Source organism: Schistocerca piceifrons, chromosome 7 (genome assembly GCF_021461385.2).
Source record: "Schistocerca piceifrons isolate TAMUIC-IGC-003096 chromosome 7, iqSchPice1.1, whole genome shotgun sequence".
NCBI lineage: Eukaryota > Metazoa > Arthropoda > Insecta > Orthoptera > Acrididae > Schistocerca > Schistocerca piceifrons.
The window spans coordinates 513,470,522-513,495,200 of record NC_060144.1 but is presented as its reverse complement, the minus strand read 5'-3'; the positions used below and the strand labels follow the sequence as shown (position 1 = coordinate 513,495,200).

At 44.2% G+C, this 24,679-nt stretch overlaps 1 protein-coding gene across 1 annotated transcript in view; it reads right to left on the bottom strand.

The window, feature by feature from the left end:
• The window catches only part of LOC124709056 (feline leukemia virus subgroup C receptor-related protein 2), a 731,120-nt gene that overhangs the window by 192,500 nt on the left and 513,941 nt on the right, over positions 1-24,679 (bottom strand). Inside the window, exon 4 of the mRNA XM_047240704.1 lies at positions 12,676-12,899. Within this exon, the coding sequence (XP_047096660.1) occupies positions 12,676-12,899 (224 nt within the window). The remainder of the gene's footprint in view (positions 1-12,675; positions 12,900-24,679) is intronic.

Below are 24,679 nucleotides of genomic sequence, written 5' to 3'. Positions count from 1 at the left end.
GAGCACTATGGGACTTAACATCTATGGTCATCAGTCCCCTAGAACTTAGAACTACTTAAACCTAACTAACCTAGCGACATCACACAACACCCAGTCATCACGAGGCAGAGAAAAACCCCCGACCCCGCCGGGAATCGAACCCGGGAACCCGGGCGCGGGAAGCGAGAACGCTACCGCACGACCTCGAGCTGCGTCAATACGCCCCTCACTACTCTTGATGATCTGTGGTATCGTCTTGAAGCTGCATGGGCAGCTATTCCTGTACACGCCATCCAAGTTCTGTTTGACTCAATGTCCAGGCGTATCATGGCCGTTATTACGGTCAGAGGTGGTTCTGGGTAGTGATTTCTCAGGATGTATGCACCCAAATTGCGTGAAAATGTAATCCCATGTCAGTTCTAGTATAATATATTTGTCCAATGAATACCCGTTTATCATCTGCATTTCTTCTTGGAGTATCAATTTTAATGGCCAATAGTGTACATTATTGTTTATGTACACAACTGTTGAGTTAGAATGAGTTTCTGCCACCAGACTCACAAATCGCCGTCAGGATTTAGCCCAGAAAAACGAACACAGAGTAACAGAGGGTCATGTGAAGGGAAATCCCTTTAACCAAAAGTCAGTAAATTTTGCAACTAAACAGACAGTGGGCACAGGGAACCCTATGGGGACGTTGCTGCGACAGCAATTTCACAATAGAAATTTCCTGTAGGATCAATGCGTTTGAAAGATGATTATTTCAGCTGGTAAGTCACGGAAATTAGATTCGACGATGTGATTTAAACGACTGGCTAACAACCACCTTAGTCAGTCAATGCAGAAAATTTCTGTTGCCCTAAATATACAATGGAGCACGAGTTCACAACATGGATGGAACAGGGTCGATACTTACGCGTAAATAATAGCAATCTGTCTACTAAAAGAAACGGAAAAGGCTTCCAGAAGAGGTACTACAAATTATGGGAACAGATACGAAAGGTAAGAAATGAATTACGCCAAGTATTTTCTTTTCATCAAGTGTTTCATCAGAACAGCGAAAAAGGAAGAATATCAGCGTAGGACGTCTCGTCGACGATGATGATGTCAGAAAAGGGGCACAAGGTGGGGAACGAGAACGGCTGTGCCATTTTCAAAGGGAAGCATCCCTGCATTCATTTTAGGCGATTTTGAGAAACCGCGAAGAACCTAAATCTGGATGTCGGAACTGAGAATTTAACGGCAGTCAGCTCCAACTCTTCCCGTTCTTTATGCTTCTCAAGTGTATGACTATTCTCTCAGGCTTCTAAATTTATGTCTCGACAATACCATCGGACGATGTGGAGCATTGGATTCGAAATTAGGTAGCGGAAGTTCGGTTCTACATTCCCACCATCCAGTTGGTCTTCCACGGTGTTTAAGACTCGCTTAACCTAAATGCCGCAATGGTTTCCAGACATCCTCATCCGAAGTCGTTATCCGTCTCTCTACTGACTTCGTCGTCGACACTGATCATGCTTACACCCAAACCTCTACATGTCAGACGCTCAGATCGGTACCAAATATTGTATGTCCATCGACTATAAACTAAACATCGATTTAGTTCATGCTACGTGCTGCCGTCCAGTAGACCAAGCGTAGTAGTCAATTAAATGTAACACCATAACTAAGAAGCACAGGAGAAGCGTATCTGTGAGTGATCTCACGTGGGTGAGTTTGTAGAGCGTGTGGTCGTCGTATCAAAAGGTCCACATTCAGGCCTCACTGATGAAATTTTTTAAAACTGTTTACGTGTAAAACTGTTATACAGGAGAACATTTTCCTGACGTGTAAAGGAACTTTTCGGAGTTTGTAGCAATGTTCCTTTGGCAGTCTATTTTTGCTTCGTTAGTTGAACGTTATGTACCCATTATTGATCGTATTACTTTGTTTATTATTATTACTATTATTTTATTATTATTATTGTTATTATTTTCGCACGTGTGATTCAATTTTTTCCTTAGTTTCTGTTTTGCTTGTATATTCTGTGAAACTAAAGGAGACTGCGAAGAGAACACTGCTGTCAACTCCAAGCAATGGTTTTACATGAAAAACACGTTGTCCCATATAACGTTTTCACGCTTAATATAATAAAATTATTTGTCGTTATTGGGGTTTGAACCCAAGACGTTTGGTACGAAGATATAATGGTTTACCAACTTCCTCACAGAAGCTACATTAGTCACAGTTACTCTTTTCCTGTGCTCCGTAAATCTGTTGTTACTTTTAATTAACGTATACGCCCTTTCTGCTGGACAACAGCACATAGTGCGATCAAAATCTGAGTTTTCATTGATACTCAGTCAACGTACAACGTTTGGTAACGATCTGAGCGTCTGGTATCTGGAGGTTTGGGAGTTAGTTTTTTTTCTTTCCTTCTTCCTTTTTGACAACGCAATTCGAGAAAGCAAGACTATTGTAAACCTACTCAATCCCCATATGGAAATTGTTGCAAACAGTTTTACTCCCAGCTTTGCAGGTGAACACGATATTTATTATACCAGAAAATATTTTGACGACTATAGTAAAGGCGATACCCCGTACAGAGGATATTCGAAGAAAAGTTATGTATAACAGCGAGCCATTCCCACCGAGGAGAAGAAATGTTGACAGAGCAAACGTAAAATGGACAGAGCAGCTGCAGAAATTGGAACTAAGTGGACGATGAGGTTTACTGTTGGTAGGGAAGATGAAGCGCTCCGAAAATGTTTAGCCTTGTAAATGGGCGCCGCTTTCGGCGTTTGTTGGACGTTACACAAGCATCGTTGCGTCCCGCGAGGGTAAGCAGTTTACCCGCCGCTGCCTGAGCCCGCTGGAGGTAATGGCGTCTAATATACGTTACCACGCTGCTACGTCTTGAGCCGGGGGCCGTAGTTAATGAGGGTAACCGGAGTCTAACAACTTTTGCGCCGCTCATCTTCAAAGTCCTCAGGCGCTGATACGAAAAACGTGTGCCACTTCACCGAAACAGGTAATGCGCACAAAGGTGACACAGTTTGGCTGATTTAGCGACGACAGCAATTTACTTACTGTGTCTGAGAACAGAAAATGAGTTTCACTTTATTATGACATTAATTAGAAAGGTGTTATCGGTAAGGGAAAAAAATTAGTCAAATGTTTCGTCTATTGGAATGTTGTTTTGTACACCCTAGTGCTTTCTTAGGAATGGTCTTTTCGGAGGTTGTTCGCCATTGTCTTTATCCGATACGAGAATTGGTTTGCTCAGTCATCTACATAGAGCATAACGTTGCACTCTTCAATGCATAAAGCATTACTAGAGGTGGAAGTCAAGTCAACTGCCGTGATAAATATTTGGAGAGGCCACGAGTAATTAAGACGTGTAATGTAACACATGTGAGGACATGCAGACCGGTAGGAGAGAGTTGCCTAAATAGTACCGCTTCTGATATTTTATTTATTATAACCTGAACAGTAAGTTACAAAATCATTTAAGCAATGCCATCCTGAACGGCAAGATCTTGTTCTTGGTGTATGACTTAAATACAGAAATTCTGAGAAAAAGATACATACTACGAGGATTGGAACTTTAATAGTGGCAACTATTTATTTACAGCTCGTACAAAATAGGTACGTGTTTGAAAGTGTTACTGACCTTCAAAAGTAGTCACCAGCATTGGGTATAACCCGTTGCGAGCGATGTGGAAGTCTTAGCAGTGACAGTTGTGTTGACACTTCGAGCGGCTCGGTCTATTGCCCGACGAATTTGTAGCAGTTCTGAAGCGAAGGCTGTGAAGGGTTTCCTTCAGTTTAGAAATCTAGTTGGACTCACGAGGGCTTAAGCCAGAGGAGTCCAATAGGTGGTATAGCACATAGCAGCCCCATCAATCAAACAAATCAGTAACAGCTTGAGCATTGTCCTGTAAAATGATGGTCAGGTCCTGCAGAAAGTGTCATCACTTCTGTCTCTAAGCTGATCCTAGGTTGTGTTCCAAAAATGAACAGCATAGAGACAGAAGTCATGAAACTGTCAAGTTTTTATAAATGAGCTGTGAATCTGAAAGACACCCCTTTGACAAACGCATCTATTAAATGTATCAAGTGTCGCCCTTTCAGATTTCCACACACGACGGATGGATGACGCTACTGAGAAGAGGCATTACAGCTGTTTCAAAATTTGTCGTTTGATGTTGTTAAATATGGCAACGTTGAAGCTGTCAATAGTTTGTTTATAATGAGGATTTACATGAACAGTACTGCGAAAAGCGGAAATGTCGAGTGAAGGCCCCTTTTTTATGAAGTTCGTCAAGGCCGAACTCAACAACCGTGCCTCGAACCGTTTCGTTCCACTTTTAGAAAGCTATCAAGTTTAGAAAACAATGTGTACGATTGGTTTGTAGAATATCGTCGTAAACGTCCTGCCGTCAACGATGTTCAATGCCTGACAGAAAAGTTAAGTACCCAGAAGACATTGTCGGATGCGTAGATGATTACGGCTACAATTCTCTGTGACAGGTGGAACAGCATCAGAGCTCGTTAGTGTTGTTAGTGTTTAGTGTTGTTACCGGGTCTGTTGGGGTATCTAAAGACCGTAAACTATATCAGATGTTGAATGACCACTGTCAAGTGTACGGATATGCCACGTAGTCGCTTGAGACAACGTTACCAGTGTCTGACATAGCTTGGAAGGGACCCCACTGTTGGTCTCAATTTGATGCCTTACAACATCCAAATTTATGGGGAATTTATGGGGCTTGCGGATGTGCCAATGGAACGTGAGGACAGGCACACTATATAATATCACCTGTTTCCTAAGATTGTTCTCTTTCAGCGAAAATGTTTGTATGTATCTGCCCAAGCGGTCTATATAGATCACTCATATCACTCATTACGGCTGTGTGTGTGTGTGTGTGTGTGTGTGTGTGTGTGTGTGTGTGTGTGTGTGTGTGTGAGAGAGAGAGAGAGAGAGAGAGAGAGAGAGAGAGAGAGAGAGAGATATATTATTTCTGACTGGTGATGCAAAAATTCTGTGGATATGATGTGGAACATTACGTGTACTAGGAACTGCTGACTTACTTCCGATTTAGCAATTGCGGAGAGTGTGATCGCAGCGGAACTGTAATTAGCGTCATTGTTGGGAGCTGCCATTTTGAATACAGAATGTAATTTAATTCCTTATAACAACATTTTATCTCGTAAAAGAGGATCATGTATCCTGGAATGTAGCAATGAAGATCATTTCTGGAAACATGTAACTTTATGAAGTGAAAAGATATGTTTAATTCTTTGAATATTTTAACTTCTTCCTTGTCTGTGGCCGGCCGGTGTGGTCGAACGGTTCTAGGCGCTTCAGTCTGGAATCGCGCGACCGCCACGGTCGCAGGTTCGATTCCTGCCTCGGGCATGGATGTGTGTGATGTCCTTAGGTTAGTTAGGTTTAAGTAGTTGTAAGTTCTAGGGGATTGATGACCTCAAATGTTAAGTCCCATAATGCTCAGAGCCATTTGAACCATTTGAACTCGTAGGGAACTACGTGTCCTGGGAAGTCAGTAAAGCCTGCACCACGATCGTTTATGATCTATTTTGAGGGATTAATTTCTGAACTCTTATCGAAATTAATACATAGCTTGGAAACTGATTCCCATGCTGCAGAGTGAGTATGCCATAGCGCCCATGGCGTACCATTGTGCCTCTGACTATTTTAATAATTTTCAGAGTCTACAATCGTTGGAATTTTGCAGAGCCACAGAAATTTTGTTCCAGGTGCTAACTGCGACATCGAGACGCCGACAGAGTACGATTACGAAATGGATTTGCCTAATTATTTTGTTATATAGACTTGAGAATCCAAACAGGAATTAAATTTATGGTTCAAATGGCTCTGAGCACTATGGGACTTAACTTCTGAGGTCATCAGTCCCCTAGAACTTAGAACTACTTAAACCTAACTAACCTAAGGACATCACACACATCCATGCCCGACGCAGGATTCGAACCTGCGACTGTAGCGGTCGCGCTGTTCCAGACTGAAGCGCCTAGAACCGTTCGACCACACCGGCCGACAATTAAATTTATACCTGGGAATGTGGGAGATATTTGTGCTAAAATATTGGGGAAGCGACTTCTCTCGCCCAGAAGTTTCCAGTCAAGTAATTAGATATTATTCAGTCATAATAATTTAACTACAATTTAGTGGGGAAAGAAGTTAAACACTTTAGAAAACAAAGTGCACAACTGGTATGTAGAACTTCGTCGTGACCGTCCTTCCGTCAGTGATGTACAATGGCTGACAAAATGAAGCACCCAGAAGACATTGTCGGATGCGTGAATGACAAGAGCGACACTACTCAGGGACAGGCAGACCAACACCAGAGCGCATTAGTGTCGTTCGTGTTTCGTGGTATTACCCAGCCTGTTGGCGCGTATAAGGGCCGTAATCTGCATCAGATGTTTAGTAATCTCTGTCAAGGATATGGATATACCGCGTAGTCGCATGAGACAGCGTCATCAGTGGCTGACACAGCTTGAAAGGGACCTCTACATCTACATGATTACTCTGCAATTCACATTTAAGTGCTTGGCAGAGGGTTCGTCGAACCACAATCATACTGTCTCTCTACCATTCCACTCCCGAACAGCGCGCGGGAAAAACGAACACATAAACCTTTCTGTTCGAGCTCTGATTTCTCTTATTTTATTTTGATGATCACTCCTGCCTATGTGGGTTGGACTCAAAAAAATATTTACGCATTCTGAAGAGAAAGTTGGTGACTGAAATTTCGTAAATAGATCTCGCCGCGAGGAAAAACGTCTTTGCTTTAATGACTTCCATCCCAACTTGCGTATCATATCTGCCACACTCTCTCCCCTATTACGTGATAATACAAAACGAGCTGCCCTTTTTTGCACCCTTTCGATGTCCTCCGTCAATCCCAACTAGTAAGGATCCCACACCGCGCAGCAATATTCTAACAGGGGACGAACGAGTATAGTGTAAGCTGTCTCTTTAGTGGACTTGTTTCATCTTCTAAGTGTCCTGCCAATGAAACGCAACCTTTGGCTCGCCTTCCCGACAATATTATCTATGTGGTCTTTCCAATTGAAGTTGTTCGTAATTTTTACACCCAGGTACTTAGTTGAATTGACGGCCTTGAGAATTGTACTATTTATCGAGTAATCGAATTCCAACGGACTTCTTTTGGAACTCATATGGATCACCTCACACGTTTCGTTATTTTGCGTCAACTGCCACCTGCCCTACCATACTGCAATCTTTTCTAAATCGCTTTGCAACTGATGCTGGTCTTCGGATGACGGTAAATTACAGCATCATCTGCGAATAACCTAAGAGAACTGCTCAGATTGTCACCCAGGTCATTTATATAGATCAGGAGCAGCAGAGGTCCCAGGACGCTTCCCTGGGGAACACCTGATATGACTTCAGTTTTACTCGATGATTTGCCGTCTATTACTACGAACTGCGACCTTCCTCACAGGAAATCACGAATCCAGTCGCACAACTGAGAGGATACCCCATAGGCCCGCAGCTTGATTAGAAGTCGCTTGCGAAGAACGGTGTCAAAAGCTTTCCGGAAATCTAGAAATACGGAATCAACTTGAGATCCCCTGTCGATAGCGGCCATTACTTCGTGCGAATGAAGAGCTAGCTGCATTGCACAAGAACGATGTTTTCTGAAACCATGCTGATTACGTATCAATAGATCGTCCCCTTCGAGGTGATTCATAATGTTTGAATACAGTATATGCTCCAAAACCCTACTGCAAACCGACGTCAATGATATAGGTCTGTAGTTCGATGGATTACTCCTACCACCCTTCTTAAACACTAGTGCGACCTACGCAATTTTCCAGTCTGTAGGTACAGATCTATCGGTGAGCGAGCGGTTGTATATGATTGCTAAGTAGGGAGCTATTGTATCAGCGTAATCTGAAAGGAACCTAATTGGTATACAATCTGGACCTGAAGACTTGCCCGTATCAAGCGATTTGAGTTGCTTCGCAACCGCTAAGGTATCTACTTCTAAGAAACTCACGCTAGCACCTGTTCGTGTTTCAAATTTTGGAATATTCCATTGGTCTTCCCTGGTGAAGGAATTTCGGAAAATTGCGTTCAATAACTCCGCTTTAGCGGCACAGTCGTCGGTAACAGTACTATCGGCACTGCGCAGCGAAGGTATTGACTGCATCTTTCCGCTTGTGTACTTTTCAAACGACCAGAATTTCTTCGGATTTTCTACCAAATTTCAAGACAATGTTTCGTTGTGGTACATATTAAAGGCATCTCGCATTGAAGTCCGTGCCAAATTTCGCGCGTCTGTAAATTTTAGCCAATCTTCGGGATTTCGCGTTCTTCTGAACTTCGCATGCTTTTTCCGTTGCCTCTGCAACAGCGTTCGGACCTGTTTTGTGTACCATGGGGGAATTTATTTGGTATGAATCTCTCAATTGCTGTTGGTCTCCACTTGACAGATTACAGTATTCAGATTAGTGGAGCATTCGGATGGTCCAGTGGCCTGATACTGGACTGCATGGGCAGGCACACTCGTCGTCAACATCCCGGTCGACCACACACGCCGGACTAGCACAAGGGAGCATGGCCGCACTGTGCACCAAGCACGTCTTAAATCCCTTCACATCTCCTCGCAACATTCTGTGTCCTCCCACAGCACTGGTCGGAGACTACAGGCAGCCGGACTGGGAAATTAGTGTGGCTGCTGTCAATGCATCAGAAACGGCTGCGCTTGAGGTGTTACAGTAACCAGGAAGCGTAGCCTGCTGATGAATGTTTTCACATTGTGTTCTGCGACTAGTCGCGGTTCTGCACTACCCTGGATGATCATCGTCGGCGACGTGCGGTGTGGTCTCACCCTTCCAACGCCGAGGCACAGCAGTGTTTCTCCAGCCTAAATCTGTGGGGGGCCATCGAGTAGACTTCAGGTCACGGCTGGTAGTGACAGAGAGAACTCTTGACAGTACAGCGGTTCGTGACGGACATCCGGTGTCTTCATGCGTCATCTCTCATGTAATCAAGATGCCATTTTTCAACACGACAATGCTCGTCCACACATGGCACGTGTGTGTGAACTGTCGGCATGATGTTGAGTTACACCCGAGGCAGGCAATATCGCCGGTGTCCCCCCCCCCCTCACTGCATGTGTGGGACCAGATCGGACGCCAACTCCGTCCTAGGGCCGGTATCGAAGACATCAAGGACCAGCTACAACAGTAGTGGTCAGCTTGTCTCAGCAGTGGGAATAGCGGCTGCCTGGCATCCATTGCAACCGAATCAGTGATCAGTGCATGCAACGTAGCCAGAGGTAACATCATGAGTGGGCTCATACATGCATATTCTTCGCAAATTTGACTCGATTTTGTAAACACTGGAAAAGCAGCACATTCTCTCCCAACCTGTAAAGCTCCATTTCGTTTCTTTCTTCCCATATGCGCGTCTCTCTCTCTCTCTTTTTTTTTTTTTTTTTTTTTTTTTTTGCCAAGCAGTGTGTTTCTAATATTAGCGAAAACAGTAATGCTTCTCAATAGCTAAATATGTATGTAAATGTGATGCCCGTCCTTATCTCCTTCTGCTACCTCGCTCTGTCCATCTCGTGCCATCCCTCTCTTTGTCCATTTCATCCTCACCCCCGATCTGTATCTCCTCGTAACCTTCTCCCCCGTACCTCTGCCCATTTACTCCTCCTCTTCTCTTTTTGCTCATCGCCTTCTCCTCTTTTCACCTCCCTCGAGATGACTGGGTGTTTGCGTTGCCCTCATCATTTCATCATCATTCATGAAAGTGGCGAGATTGACTGAGCAAATGTTGGGAATTTGTAAGGGTGCTGATAACCGCGCAGTTGAGCGCCCCACAAGCCAAACATCATCATCATCATCATAATCATTATCCTGATCATCCTCATCCTCCTCTTTCTCTCTATGTGCGTTTCTTCCTCCCGCTCTCTGTCCACGCCCTCTTCCACCCTCTCTCTGACCTTAAGGCTTGTTTATCGTTGTTGCAAACAAAACCTCAATAGGGAGCTGAATTCGCTTAAAATGAATGGGATAATGGTTGATATCACTGGTATGCTGGCTATGAGAGAGCTACTGGGTCACTCAGGATAACAGCTTCAATGGTGGTATTTTGCATAGTTTCAATCTGCGAGCGGGGAATGTATTCCAAACGTAAGTCAATATCCCATAGAAACTACTTTCCTGTTCTCTGTTAAGGCCAATTGCGAGGACGAGAACAAACCAACACATTGTTGCATATACAGGTTTTATTTAAAATTATGTGTAATGAGAAAGAATATATTTGAGAAAAGCCATTTGCCTAACGGTTTAAAGGTCCTGCTATTGTATTTAAAACTGGCTTTGAAAATGCTAACGAAACTGCACGTTTTCAGAGCACAGTATTTTCTTTCCCGCAGTTTTGACAGAAAACCTGGAAACTGTTATTAGAAAAATGTCGGTATGAATATTCGAAGTAAATTGGTCAAACACCTTTCGAGAGTTTTGCTAACTAAGTTTCCACTTTACATTTTAAATTTACTGTATTTATATGTTATGTATGTTACGAATATGTAGCCGGAGTCCGTCTAAATGTTTATTAGGGTATCATGCAAAGGTCTGAACTAAAGCGGTGGAGAACACATTGACAGAGCATCGTGTAAGTATTTCACATAATTGGGTCACTAGCTTTTCGAAAATTTTCTTAACTAAGTTTACCTTTACATACATACATCAAAAAAACTTTTGCATCGCCCCAGCTCCCAGAATTCCTGAAGATAGACGTTGACTGTGGATATTATATCAGAGACACACTCCCTTCGACTGTTCAGAGAGGCTGGTCCCGGCGGAGGCTCGAGTCCTCCCTCGGGCATGGGTGTGTGTGTTTGTCCTTAGGATACTTTAGGTTAAGTGGTGTGTAAGCTTAGGGACTGATGACCTTAGCAATTAAGTCCCATACGATTTCACACACATTTGAACATATGAACTGTTCAGAGATGTCACTAAACCCGCCCAAAGATGTAAACAACCATGCATGAGCAGCGCCTATTAGACGGAGGGCGTCGGGCAGCCGATCGGGTTCCAGTCATTACACCAGGAAGGAGGTACACACTTCGTGTTGTCTGTTGATCGACTGTGCCTAGACGGTCAACACCGCGGTTCGATCGCGTTCGCATTGTTACTTTGTGCCAGGAAGGGCTCTAAACAAGGTAAGTGTCCAGGCGACTCGGAGTGAACCAAAGCGATGTTGTTCGGACATGAAGGAAATACAGAGAGACAGGAACTATCGATGACATGCCTCGCTCAGGCCGCACAAGGGCTACCACTGCAGTGGATGACCGCTACCTACGGATTATGGCTCGGAGGAACCCTGACAGCAACGCCCACCATGTTGAATAATGCTTTTCGTGCAGCCACAGGACGTCGTGTTACGACTCAGCCTGTGCGCAATACGCTGCATGATGCGCAACTTCACTCCTGACGTCCATGGTGAGGTCTATCTTTGCAACCATGACACCATGCAGCGCGGTACAGATGGGCGCAACAACATGCCGAGTGGACCTCTCAGGACTGGCACCACGTTCTCTTCACCGATGAGTGTCGCATATGCCTTCGACCAGACAATCGTCGGACACGTGTTTGGAGGCAACCCAGTCTGGCTGAACGCCTTAGACACACTCTCCAGCGAGTGCAGCAAGGTGAAGGTTTCCAGCTGTTTTGGGGTGGCATTATGTGGGGCCGACGTACGCCGCTGGTGGTCACGAAAGGCGCCGTAATGGCTGTAGATACGTGAATACCATCCTCCGACCCGTAGGGCAACCATATCGGTAGCATATTGGCGAGGCATTCGTTTTCATGGACGACAATTCACGCCCCCATCGTGCACATCTTGTTAATGATTTCCTTCAGGATAACGACATCGCTTGATTAGAGTGGGCAGCATGTTCTCCAGATATGAACCCTATCGAACATGCCTGGGATAGATTGAAAAGGGCTGTTTATGGACGACTTGATCCACCAACCACTCTGAGGGATCTACGCCAAATCGCCGTTGAGGAGAGGGACAATCTGGACCAACAGTGCCTTGATGAACTTGAGGATAGTATGCCACGACGAATGCATCAATGCAAGAGGACGCGCTACTGGGTATTAGAAGTACCGGTGTGTACAGCAGTCTGGACCACAACCTCTGAATGTCTCGCTGTATGGTGGTACAACATGTAATGTGTGGTTTTCTAGATCAATAAAAAAGGCGGAAATGATGTTTATGTTGATCTCTATTCCAGTTTTCTGTACAGGTTCGGGAAGTCTCTGAACCGGGATGATGCAAAACTTTTTTTGATGTGTGTACATAGTGAGAGAGTGAGAGAGAGAGAGAGAGAGAGAGAGAGAGAGAGAGAGCCTATGCTTTCCAAAATGTTTATCAGAGAATTGCGCAAAAGCTAAGTAAATCGGTAAAGTACTTTTCGAGATTTTTGGTAACAAAGTTAAATAACGATTTTTATTTATAGAGTGGCACTGAATAGATTATCTAATGGGTGAGGTAAACTTTTATTACTTGGTCATTTTTCTCGAATGAGTTGTATAGCTTGTTGAACACCCTGTATTATTTCGGAAGCCTGCAGCTGTTTGATTGGCTGCAGCAGTACAGTAGATAAAGAGAGGTGGGCGACTCACCGGGAAGTACTGCAGGACGACCTGGTTGAGCAGCGTGGAGATGGCGTAGAAGTCGCCGACGTTGATCCCGTAGGCGACGAGCAGCAGCGCGAACCCGGGGTTGGTGACGAGCCGCCACGTGGAGGACAGGAAGCTGCCGCCCCCGCCGCCGCCCTCGTCGGCCGCCGCCTCCTTCTGCGCCGCCTGCGCCGGGCTCGGGGGCGTGGGCGGCGCCGCCCGGAACACTGGCGGGTGCACACACGGCCGTCAGTCTAGGAACCCTCATTACGGATGGTACTCGTAAAGTCTTACCCATCACCCTCAAAAAATAATAACTACGTAATTCAAAATGGTTCAAATGGCTCTGAACTCTATGGGACTTAACTTCTGTGGTCATCAGTCCCCTACAACTTAGAACTACATAAACCTAACTAACCTAAGGACATCACACACATCCATGCCCGAGGCAGGATTCGAACCTGCGACCGTAGCGGTCGCGCGGTTCCAGACTGTAGCGCCTAGAACCGCTCGGCCACCACGGCCGGCTGGAGACCAAGAGGTCAATACACTAAGCAGATTCAGAAGGATGTAGGTTGCAGTAGTTACGCGGGGATGAAGCAGCGTGCAGAGGATAGAGTAGCATGGGGAGCTGCATCAAACCAGACTCTGGACTGAAGATTACAACAACAACATATATGTCTGTAGTCCCAATGCTAGAGGACCCAAGACCAAATGACACAGCTTATTTGTAAAGTGGAGCGCGACGATAATTCGGTTGCAGTACTTGAAGGGGGGACTACGCTGCGGCAGTCTGTGCTGGGTTGGTGGAAGTGTTTTGCAACGACGCATCATAACCTCACCGGACAATAATTTTGTCACGCCAGTGGGCACGCAAAGATGAACTGTTAAGCTTTTACAGATGGCGTAGTGATGGAGTCACGTGCTCAACTGCGCGCACATTGCCTCCACGTGGGCGTAAAGCAGTAGCGATCAGTGAGACAGTTATGTTTCAAGTGGCCATTGTACGTAACCATGGGTACATGTAAGGACGTGACAGTGTATGGCAAAAATGAGCAATGGAGTTTGTACGTGCCCATGACCATACCGTATGTGAAATTGCTTTGTTGGTGTTTCGTGGCGGACTGTTAGAACGTGTCTACAAGCAATAAGCTACTGTCCCATGTTAAAATTAACGTGTGGATTATTGTTATTCAGAATGGTTATAACATTCAAATAGCACTTTCGGTTAATAATCTGACGAAATATCTGTTATTTTTAAGTAATTAAGGGTTAAAAATCACTACATTCAAGCTTTAGTCACGTGATTGAAAACGTTCTGTTACCGGTCGAAGCTCTGGTTACGTCAGAGGGTGGGGTTAGGACGAAGCTATAGGTGTGTTACAAGAGTGTTAGCTAAAGTTACGTGTTTTTCCGTCTTTTTTTTGCTAACAGTTTAGTTATTTTGAGATGTAAAACGCATTTGCAGCTCTTAGAGTAGATCGGGGGAAGATGCCAAACTTAAGGTTTGGAGGATCAAAAGGCGAGTTAGAATTGGAGATTTAGGATCAGCACTGAAATATTGTTCACTGATGAGATTTTTTATGAAAAGGCCAGTTGGCGTTACGAAACCATTAGTATTTAATTTTTTGATGAACAGTGTCGTTTAGGCATCTCACCCCAACATCAGGGTGAGATGACAGTTATATTGCTAGGAGATTTCAGCACTAGTTTTGTGCATTTATGATACAACATAGCTACATACGTAATTCAGAAAGCAAACTTATTACGTTTGTAAGGAATAGAATACAAAACAAATATATAAATATATTTAAGAATAAGCAAATGACAAGAAAACATCCAAATGAAATCAGAATTCATTTGCACAGTTATTTCACTTGTTTTCTTTCTCTACACAGGTTTCATGCAACCATTTATTGCAAATGACACGCTGACGCCAATCCACCTGTGGTCCATTTTTATCATAGTAATTCTTGGCACACTCAGCACAATAATCACTGTCATTTGCTGAGTTACTTGGTTTGCTAAACTTAGACCGAACTGGAGTTGATTTTCTGCTTTTAACTCGCTGTGACCTAGCTCTTGCTGCTTCTTTTCGACTCCCTTCTCTGAGAACTTCAGCGGTTTTCTTTCTTCACTTACATGGCAGCGGATCCCAGATAGGCATAGGAGTAATTTCTTCGAACGATGTTCCTGGCATCGGCTCATTATCAACATGTGGCTCTGAGCACTATGGGACTTAACTTCTGAGGTCATCAGTCATCAACATGTGCTTCAAGCCTTCTATTGCCTTTCTGTGGGAGAACAACCTGAGCACATCCTCTACAGTCGGTGTTATATCCATCATTCTTGTCTGCCACACCAGTAGCAACCAGATCAGAAATTTGAAATGCCTTCCACGGATTTCTTTCCTGGTTGTATGGGTACAAGCCAGAAGCTTCAAATCCAGATTGAGCATTGGATGGAACTGCAGCTTTCTTCCAGGCTTCAATGAGGAAGACTGGGAACTTTGCTCTTGAGACTTTACGTTCAGGATGACACAATGTCCAGTTTCGCATTGTCCTGTAAAAAGCTTGTTTCAGTGATTTGAAAACACACCTGTTAAGAGGTTGAAGGTAGCGTGTTGAATGCGGAGGAAAACAAATCATGATCACATCATTTTCCGTTGCAATATCAAGCATAGCTGGATCAGTAGAATATGAGGTGTGCCCATCGAGAAGCAGAACTACTTTTCCTTGTTGTTTTCTGGGAATAAAGTTGTCTTTGATCCAACTCATGAATATATCAGAGTTGACATACCCTGATCTCTCATTCATAAATACAATCGAACCGCTCGGAAGTCCATCTTCCCATTCAGACTTCTTTCTTTTACCTTTTAAATTGCACGATGGAGGAATGAAGTTGCCTTCAGCATTGCAACATGTGATTACCATTATGGTTTCCCCTTTTCCTCGGGAAGTTACTTGAAACAAAGAAGGAGAACCTTTTTCTGTTATCACTTTGTCTCACCTAGGATTCATCTGAAACCCAGTTTCGTGCATGTTGTACAGGCGGCCAAGCTTATCCAGTAAAGAATTTGCTGTTAAGACATCCAGAACTAAAGAAAAATATGCTGCAATAGCTTCTCTATTCATTCCCATAGCTTGATTTGTTCCATCCACCTGTTTGCTGCTGTTCCCACCAGTCTATTGCCCTCGGCATTCTCCTCAATAGTTATTTTCTGTTTTATCCAGCTCTTCTCTCATTTTGGCCAGAAAACGAGTATTTTGTTTGACATGAGAATAAAGCCTCCTGGAGATGCTGAGTTGCTCAATAATGATCGCATTCGTTCTTCTTTCAGATCATTTTATGGGTGTCATTCTCCATCAGCACCACAGCTGCTTGCCTCTGGCCTCAAGTGGCCATGTTTTGCAAGCATAAAAGAAGATGGAAAACGGAAATGTTGCAAGAAGCCAGGCCTTTGCAGTGTTCGTTATCTCTCTGTTCTGCCAAATCTTGGTGAGCTGCTTCATAGCCTCGCAGCCTAGCATGATCCATCTTCTTACCTCGTCTTCTCGCGAAGGGTTGACCCAAGATAGATGAATCAATCCACGAATTCCAGTTCCTTTAACAGACCTGTGAGCTGAACGTGTGCTCCCACGTCAATTATCATGTGTTTGGACTTACTGAGATTGAGGCCTTATCCACACGGTAGAATAGTGTTCTTTACTTTTGTTAGTAGCTCATCAAATTCATCTTTGCTGCTGGCTAAAAGCAACCCGGTTCCTGATGACATCCGTATATATGTTATACAGTTGGGGGAGATAGAACACAACCCTGCCTTACAACTTTTGATATATTGAACGTATCGAGAGTGCCACATACTTTTCTTGACAGCTGCGAGGCAGTTTCGTGGGACACCAATCTCTGCATGCACCTGCCACAACTTTTTCCAGTCGTAGCGAGAAAATGTCTCGAATTACGAGATAAGTATATAGAGGAGGAATGACACCATGACCAAATTTAATGCTCGCAAATTGTTTTTTTTTTTTTAAATATTATTTCAAAGTGATAATTAAAACCTGGATAAACTGACTAAACCAGAGGTTGTACAGAGTTTCAGGGACAGCATCAGGGAACAATTGACAGGAATGGGGGAAAGAAATACAGTAGAAGACGAATGGGTAGCTCTGAGGGATGAAGTACTGAAGGCAGCAGAGGATCAAGTAGGTAAAAAGACGAGGGCTAGTAGAAATCCTTGGATAACAGAAGAAATATTGAATTTAATTGATGAAAGGCGAAAATATAAAAATGCAGTAAACGAATCAGGCAAAAAGGAATACAAACGTCTCAAAAATGAGATCGACAGGAAGTGCAAAATAGGTAAGCAGGCATGGCTAGAGGACAAATGTAAGGATGTAGAGGCTTATCTCACTAGGGGTAAGATAGATACTGCCTACAGGAAAATTAAAGAGAACTTTGGAGAAAAGAGAGCCACTTGTATGAATATCAAGAGCTCAGATGGAAACCCAGTTCTAAGCAAAGAGGGGAAAGAAGAAAGGTGGAAGGAGTATATAGAGGGTCTATACAAGGGCAATGTACTTGAGGACTATGTTATGGAAATGGAAGAGGATGTAGATGGAGATGAAATGGGAGATACGATACTGCGTGAAGAGTTTGACAGAGCACTGAAAGACCTGAGTCGAAACAAGGCCCAGGGAGTAGACAACATTCCATTAGAACTACTGACGGCCTTGGGAGAGCCAGTCCTGACAAAACTCTACCATCTGGTGAGCAAGATGTACGAGACAGGCGAAATACCCTCAGACTTCAAGAATAATATAATAATCCCAATCCCAAAGAAAGCAGGTGTTGACAGATGTGAAAATTACCGAACTATCAGTTTAATAAGTCACAGTTGCAAAATACTAACGCGAATTATTTACAGACGAATGGAGAAACTGGTAGAAGCCGACCTCGGGGAAGATCAGTTTGGATTCCGTAGAAATGTTGGAACACGTGAGGCAATACTGACCTTACGACTTATCTTAGAAGAAAGATTAAGGAAAGGCAAACCTACGTTTCTAGCATTTGTAGACTTAGAGAAAGCTTTTGACAATGTTGACTGGAATACTCTCTTTCAAATTATAAAGGTGGCAGGGGTAAAATACAGGGAGCGAAAGGCTATTTACAATTTGTACAGAAACCAGATGGCAGTTGTAAGAGTCGAGGGGCATGAAAGTGAAGCAGTGGTTGGGAAGGGAGTGAGACAGGGTTGTAGCCTCTCCCCGATGCTATTCAATCTGTATATTGAACAAGCAGTAAAGGAAACAAAAGAAAAGTACGGAGTAGGTATTAAAATCCAGGGAGAAGAAATAAAAACTTTGAGGTTCGCCGATGACATTGTAATTCTGTCAGAGACAGCACAGGACTTGGAAGAGCAGTTGAACGGAATGGACAGTGTCTTGAAAAGAGGGTATAAGATGAACATCAACAAAAGCAAAACGAGGATAATGGAATGTAGTCGAATTAAGTCGGGTGATGCTGAGGGTATTAGATTAGGAAATGGGATACTTAAAGTAGTAAAGGAGTTTTGCTATTTGGGGAGCAAAATAACTGATGATGGTCGAAGTAGTGAGGATATAAAATGTAGACTGGCAATGGCAAGGAAAGCGTTTCTGAAGAAGAGAAATTTGTTAACATCGAGTATAGATTTAAGTGTCAGGAAGTCGTTTCTGAAAGTATTTGTATGGAGTGTAGCCATGTATGGAAGTGAAACATGGGCAATAAATAGTTTGGACAAGAAGAGAATAGAAGCTTTTGAAATGTGGTGCTACAGAAGAATGTTGAAGGTTAGGTGGGTAGATCACGTAACTAATGAGGATGTATTGAATAGCATTGGGGAGAAGAGGAGTTTGTGGCACAACTTGACTAGAAGAAGGGATCGGTTGGTAGGGCATGTTTTGAGGCATCAAGGGATCACAAATTTAGCAGTGGAGGGCAGCGTGGAGGGTAAAAATCGTAGAGGGAGACCAAGAGATGAATACACTAAGCAGATTCAGAAGGATGTAGGTTGCAGTAGGTACTGGGAGATGAAGGAGCTTGCACAGGATAGAGTAGCATGGAGAGCTGCATCAAACCAGTCTCAGGACTGAAGACCACAACAACAACAACAATTAAAACTTTATGATTACCATTCGTACATGAATTCTGAAGTGTTCAAGGCTTAGCCACACTCCAAGAAATAAGACGTGGGGGAAAATCTGCAAGCGTACCAGATTAATCTAAATTCTAAGGTCTTTACATTGATAAGCGCTCCAACTGGAAATCACGTGTTAGGAAAGAAGGAAGGAAGACAAGAGTTGAACGTCGCGTCGACACCGAGATCATCAGAGACGGAGCACAAACTCGGACTGGTTAACGATAGGGAAGGAAATCGGGCTGGATTTTTCAAACGAACCACCCCGGCACTTCTGTGGAGGAAGGGGATTCGAAACCGTCATCCTTCCGAATGCAAGTCCTGTGTGCTGACCACTGTGCTGCTTTTCACCGTTGATCTTGTGCTGCAAATCTTCTCCAACGTCTAGGGCCTGCAACTTCTTTGTTAGACACTATAGCAGACTTCGTAGACCTCAGTGTCAGAAAGTTGACTACTTTCCTCATTACGATACACCAGAACGTGTAATGGATGTTGTCTAGTACCAAGTGCTCACAGAGCCATTTGTAGCGAAATCTGAAAACTACTTCTCCATTCGTCGCTATTCTCCCTGGATCTAAAAATACCTGTTGGCTTTTTCTTCTTATCGCGTTATCAGCTATGTCTAAAACTACTAAAATGCGTAAACAGAAAGTGTACGCATGTATATGTATGTCAGTTATCCTTCAAACAAAATAATATCTAAAATATCATACAAACTATACTACCTTACTTGACTAGTTTCTAAGAATAAGGTAGCTGTTATAAAGTCGTAGCATCGGCGTGTTTCGTCATTACTCATTAATACACGAAGATTGTCTAGAGTTTTGAGTTATGCCTCGTTTCTTCCAGCCTTCCCACTATCACAAACTAATATTGTTGCACATCCATCTCCACCCATCTAATCATCACACTCTAACTCAAATTCAGGTTGCTTTCTTGATAACGACAGACAGACAGACACACACACACACACACACACACACACACACAGTGTGTATGACAGAGATAGAGAGATAGATAGATAGAGAGAGAGAGAATTGCAGAGGAGAGTACGTTTGTGTAATGTGGCCACACTTTTAACAACAAGATTGAGAAGCTTCCTTGATCAAGCGTTCTTGCAACAGGTAAACACAGATCCCATTCGCCTCCTCACGGACCAACCGTTCTCGTACAACCGTTAGGTTATGCTTCTAATATGTGCAGCTATGTCGACGATTGATTTATCATTTTGGTTGGTTTTGCCAGTGTAAGTCAGAAAAAGGAAAAACCGAAACGTGAAAATTAGGGGAAAACTGGTTAATAAAACGAGAACCCGTATTCACGTTAAGTTACTCTGTCAGGGCCTGATGATACTTCTTCCCTGCTGAAGGTGCTATGAAAACTTCAAGTACACATTTGTGTTGACTTGCAGACATCAGCTCTTCATACGTGTGGACTTCAAAAAGTAATGACTAGCAAGACATTCGGCACAAGATATAAGGAACACGTCAGAGTATTTAAATGCGGTACAAAACATTCAACATTTGCGGATCATCTAAAACAAGAACACCATAGACCCAGCAATATTGCAAAAGATATGACCGCCATAAGAATCAGTAAAGACAGCCACCTCCACCCTTTCCGAGAAAATTTCCACATACACCAAGCATTAACACAAACAGTTGCTCAATGACCAAATAAACATTGGAAACCAGACACTATATAAAATAATTGAAGAAATTACATGATGAAGAAGAGAGCCTTTTCCATACTTCACCCTCTCCCACCTAACCCCCACTCCCTCCACCCAATTTTATTTACTTATTGCTCCTCACCTCTTCCTCCATCCACCCATCATGGGTTCTCCCTCCTCCCCCCGCCCAAAAAAAAAAAATCACTACTCCTTCACTATCGTTACGCAGTATATAAATACACAATAACATAATTAAATAGAATTACACACACACAATTAACTAAAATACAAGAGTACAGCTGAAACGCAAGCTAGTGGTATTGTTATGTTGGCAACAACAAAACGCACAGTACAGACTTAGATGCATAAAAATAAGAGAAATAAAAGTAGTGTGTGAAAAAGTGTGCTATGTACAACATGAAAAATGCATAGTTCTGCAGGGCAACTAAAACTTACATTACAAGTATCAGTGTCTAACGAAAAACACACGCAGTGGTTCAAATGGCTCTGAGCACTATGGGACTTAACATCTGTGGTCATCAGTCCCCTAGAACTTAGAACTACTTAAACCTAACTAACCCAAGGACATCACACACATCCATGCCCGCGGCAGGATTCGAACCTGCGACCGTAGCAGTCGCGCGGTTCCGGACTGAGCGCCTAGAAACGCTAGACCACCGCGGCCGGCACACACGCAGTGGGTTGATTGTTTTCGGGGAGGAGACCAGACAACGAGGCCATCGGTCTCATCGGATTAGCGAAGGAAGTCGGCCGTGCCCTTTCAAAGGAACCATCCCGGCATTTGCCTGGAGAGATTTAGGAAAATCAGGGGAAACCTAAGTCAGGATGGCCGGATGCGGGCTTGAACCGTCGTCCTCCCGAATGAGTGTCCACTGCAAGCAGTGGGAAAACAGAAAAGGACAGTGACTAAGCAAAACAACAAGCACGCTCGTTCGCGCGGAGGGATGCAGCAAGAAGTAATAGACAACGCTAGGGAAAACACTCATAGACCAATTTAATTAGCTGCTAAGAGGGAATTAAAGCAAGGGTAGCAAAATAACGTGACCACGTGCGGTCATCACTAGTAAACCGCACGTCACAGAACTACGGAGAGCTCTTTAAATTCCGCAGCCCCAGCACCAAGCAGAGGAGAACGGTTCAGATCAATGGGAACGATGGAGTCCGTGTCGATGACTTTCCGTTCCGTTAGTAAGTCTTGTCTCAGATCGACCAGCGCAGTACCCGCCAGCTTTGGATTGCCGCAGACCTGAACTCCTCTGACGAACTTCACGCTGTGTCACACCACCCACCACTGATGGGAGAGCTGATGAACTACCAGTAGCAGTGCAGTGACAGGTACTGTACTCTCTGAGTGTGAGACGGAAGACGACGGCCAGGGTTTCCACCGGACCACCATCCGGTACGCCTAAGCGACTCCGGGTGCGGGACCTACCAGGCCGGCATTACTTGCTTCACCGCCTGCCGCCTACACCACACCGCGGATGTGGTGGTCCAGGGAAGAAGAGGTACCGAGTGTGATCGAATACACTCCCTCAGCCGGTAGCAGCTGCCCATCCTGTACCAGTCTGGACTAAGCATCCGTATCGACGCAAAAGGGAACGACGCAGATGCAAGGGCTGGTGTAGCGTCCTACACCGAGAGTCTGTCCGTGACCATGGCAGGAGGCAACTACGGCCAATAGTGCACCACCCAATGTAAAAGTTGTCAAAATAAACGATTCACTGAATAATCATGTTTTCTTAGCGCCACGAGCGCTTCCTGACGATTCCTAACATCGTGCAGAGACGTTACCCCATCGGCCCCTCAGTAACTCGAAAGATGTGCTAGCAGACGGCACTTCCCGATGGAGGCGAGAAACCAAACGGAAATCACCGTAAGTAAGAAGCAACATGTTGTTAACGAATTGCTTTTCGATCTAAAAAACAATTCAAATTATAAATATCTTTAACTACAGACCACTGATCATGTCTTACCTCAATAAAGTGAAAGGCATCTTCTGGTGAAAAAGCACGCATTTTATTGAGGTTGCAACGACAAAACAAAAATATCCTCAGGAATTATGAAGCAGCTATAGACAATACAGCCACACAAACGAACGATTCAAAAAGGAAGTTACCCATTATAATGGCGGACCAACTGCCTTTTACTGACTGATGCACTACGCTTCAGAGTGACACAGATACTTTACTCCATTTTTCGATATTCATTATTACCTATCGCCTAAACAACGGTAGAACGGTTTCACCAATCGTTCAGTTCCTCGACGGTACAAACCTGCACCTCAATCACGGAGCCATTCGAGAATGTCCTCATCATTGGAAACAATGTTTCCTCTGCGGCTGCTGTAGATCGGTTCCTCGACTGCCTGGACATAGTTGTCAGTGGTCGATGTCGGTGGCCTTCCTTCCGAGTCAGCATCAAAATGGTTCCAATGGCTCTGAGCACTATCAGACTTAACATCGGAGGTCATCAGTCCTCTAGAACTTAAACCTAACTAACCTAAGGTGTAACCTGCGACCGTAGTGGTCGCGCGGTTCCAGACTGAAGCGCCTAGAACCGCTCAGCCACACCGGCCGGCAGGTCGAATTGTTGGCACCATTTCATTGCTGCTGGACTCGACGTTGTATTTGACCCGTAAACCGCCACTAACTTCGCGGTTACTCTGGTTGCAATTTAGACGTTCTGTGCACAAGAATCACACTGTCTTGCGTGCTTCAACTTTGGAGTGTGATTCCAGTTGTTGCGCCTTTTCGGTCATCCTGTGTGATGCTCTTGTTACCCGTACCGCAGCAGACCTGAGTCTGCAGGAAACCCAGAACATGTACACACTTCTGGCAATGCGCCACTCTTACTGCACAGTGTTCTTAACGTTGACCGACGTGTTTAACTTACCATGTGAAGTCGCCTCGTCAACACTCGTGTATTCATTTCTCACTGTAGTTGATTGTGGAAGATATTTTCTATATCGACGTATTTCCCTGGTCAGGGTAAGTATCTTCGAATTTCGTGAAAAGTATAACGTACGTAATACCGTCTTTGCCTTACCAAAATACCTGTACGATTTAGACTACGTGTTAACAAGACCAGCAAGGACGCAGCCAGGATTTTGTCTAAATGTGGTCCGATTTGTTAAAGAGGACATAAAAAGGTTCACGATTTTCGTCTATTCTGAAACGACTATTATTTTTTTAATATTTATGTACATTATTTGCTTTTGGATGGCCTTCATACAAATAGTATTTGGTCTATAAAGTTAAGCAAGAAAAGTTTTTCCTTGAAAATACGTAACAACAGTCTCAACAGCATCTACATACATGAGAAATAAGCAAATCCAAAATTAAGTACTGTATTTACACTACTGCCCATTACAATTGCTACACCACGAAGATGACGTACTACAGACGCGATATTTAACCGACAGGAAGAAGATGCTGTGATATGCAAATGATTAGCTTTTCAGAGCATTCACACAAGGTTGGCGCCGTTGGCGACACCTACAACGTGCTGACATGAGGAAAGTTTCCAACCGATTTCTCATACACAAACAGCAGTTGACCGGCGTTGCCTGGTGAAACGTTGTTGTGATACCTCGTGTAAGGAGGAGAAATGCGTACCACCACCACGTTTCCGACTTTGATAAAGGTCGGATTGTAGCCTATCGCGATTGCGGTTTATCGTATCGCAACATTGCTGCTCGCGTTGGTCGAGATTCAATGACAGATAGCAAAATATGGAATCGGTGGGTTCAGGAGGGTAATACGGAACGCCGTGCTGGACCCCAACGGCCCCGTATCACTAGCAGTCGAGATGACAGGCATCTTATCCGCATGGCTGTAACGGATCGCGCAGCCACGTCTCGATCCCTGGGTCACCAGATGGGGGCGTTTGCAAGACAACAACCATCTGCACGATCAGTTCGACGATGTTTGCAGCAGTATGGGCTATCAGCTCGGAGACCATGGCTGCGGTTACCCTTGACGCTGCATGACAGACAGGAGCGCCTGCGATGGTTGACTCAACGACGAACCTGGGTGCACGAATGGCAAAACGTCATTTTTTCGGATGAATCCAGGTTCTGTTTACAGCATCATGATGGTCGCATTCGTGTTTGGCGACATCGCGATGAACGCACATTG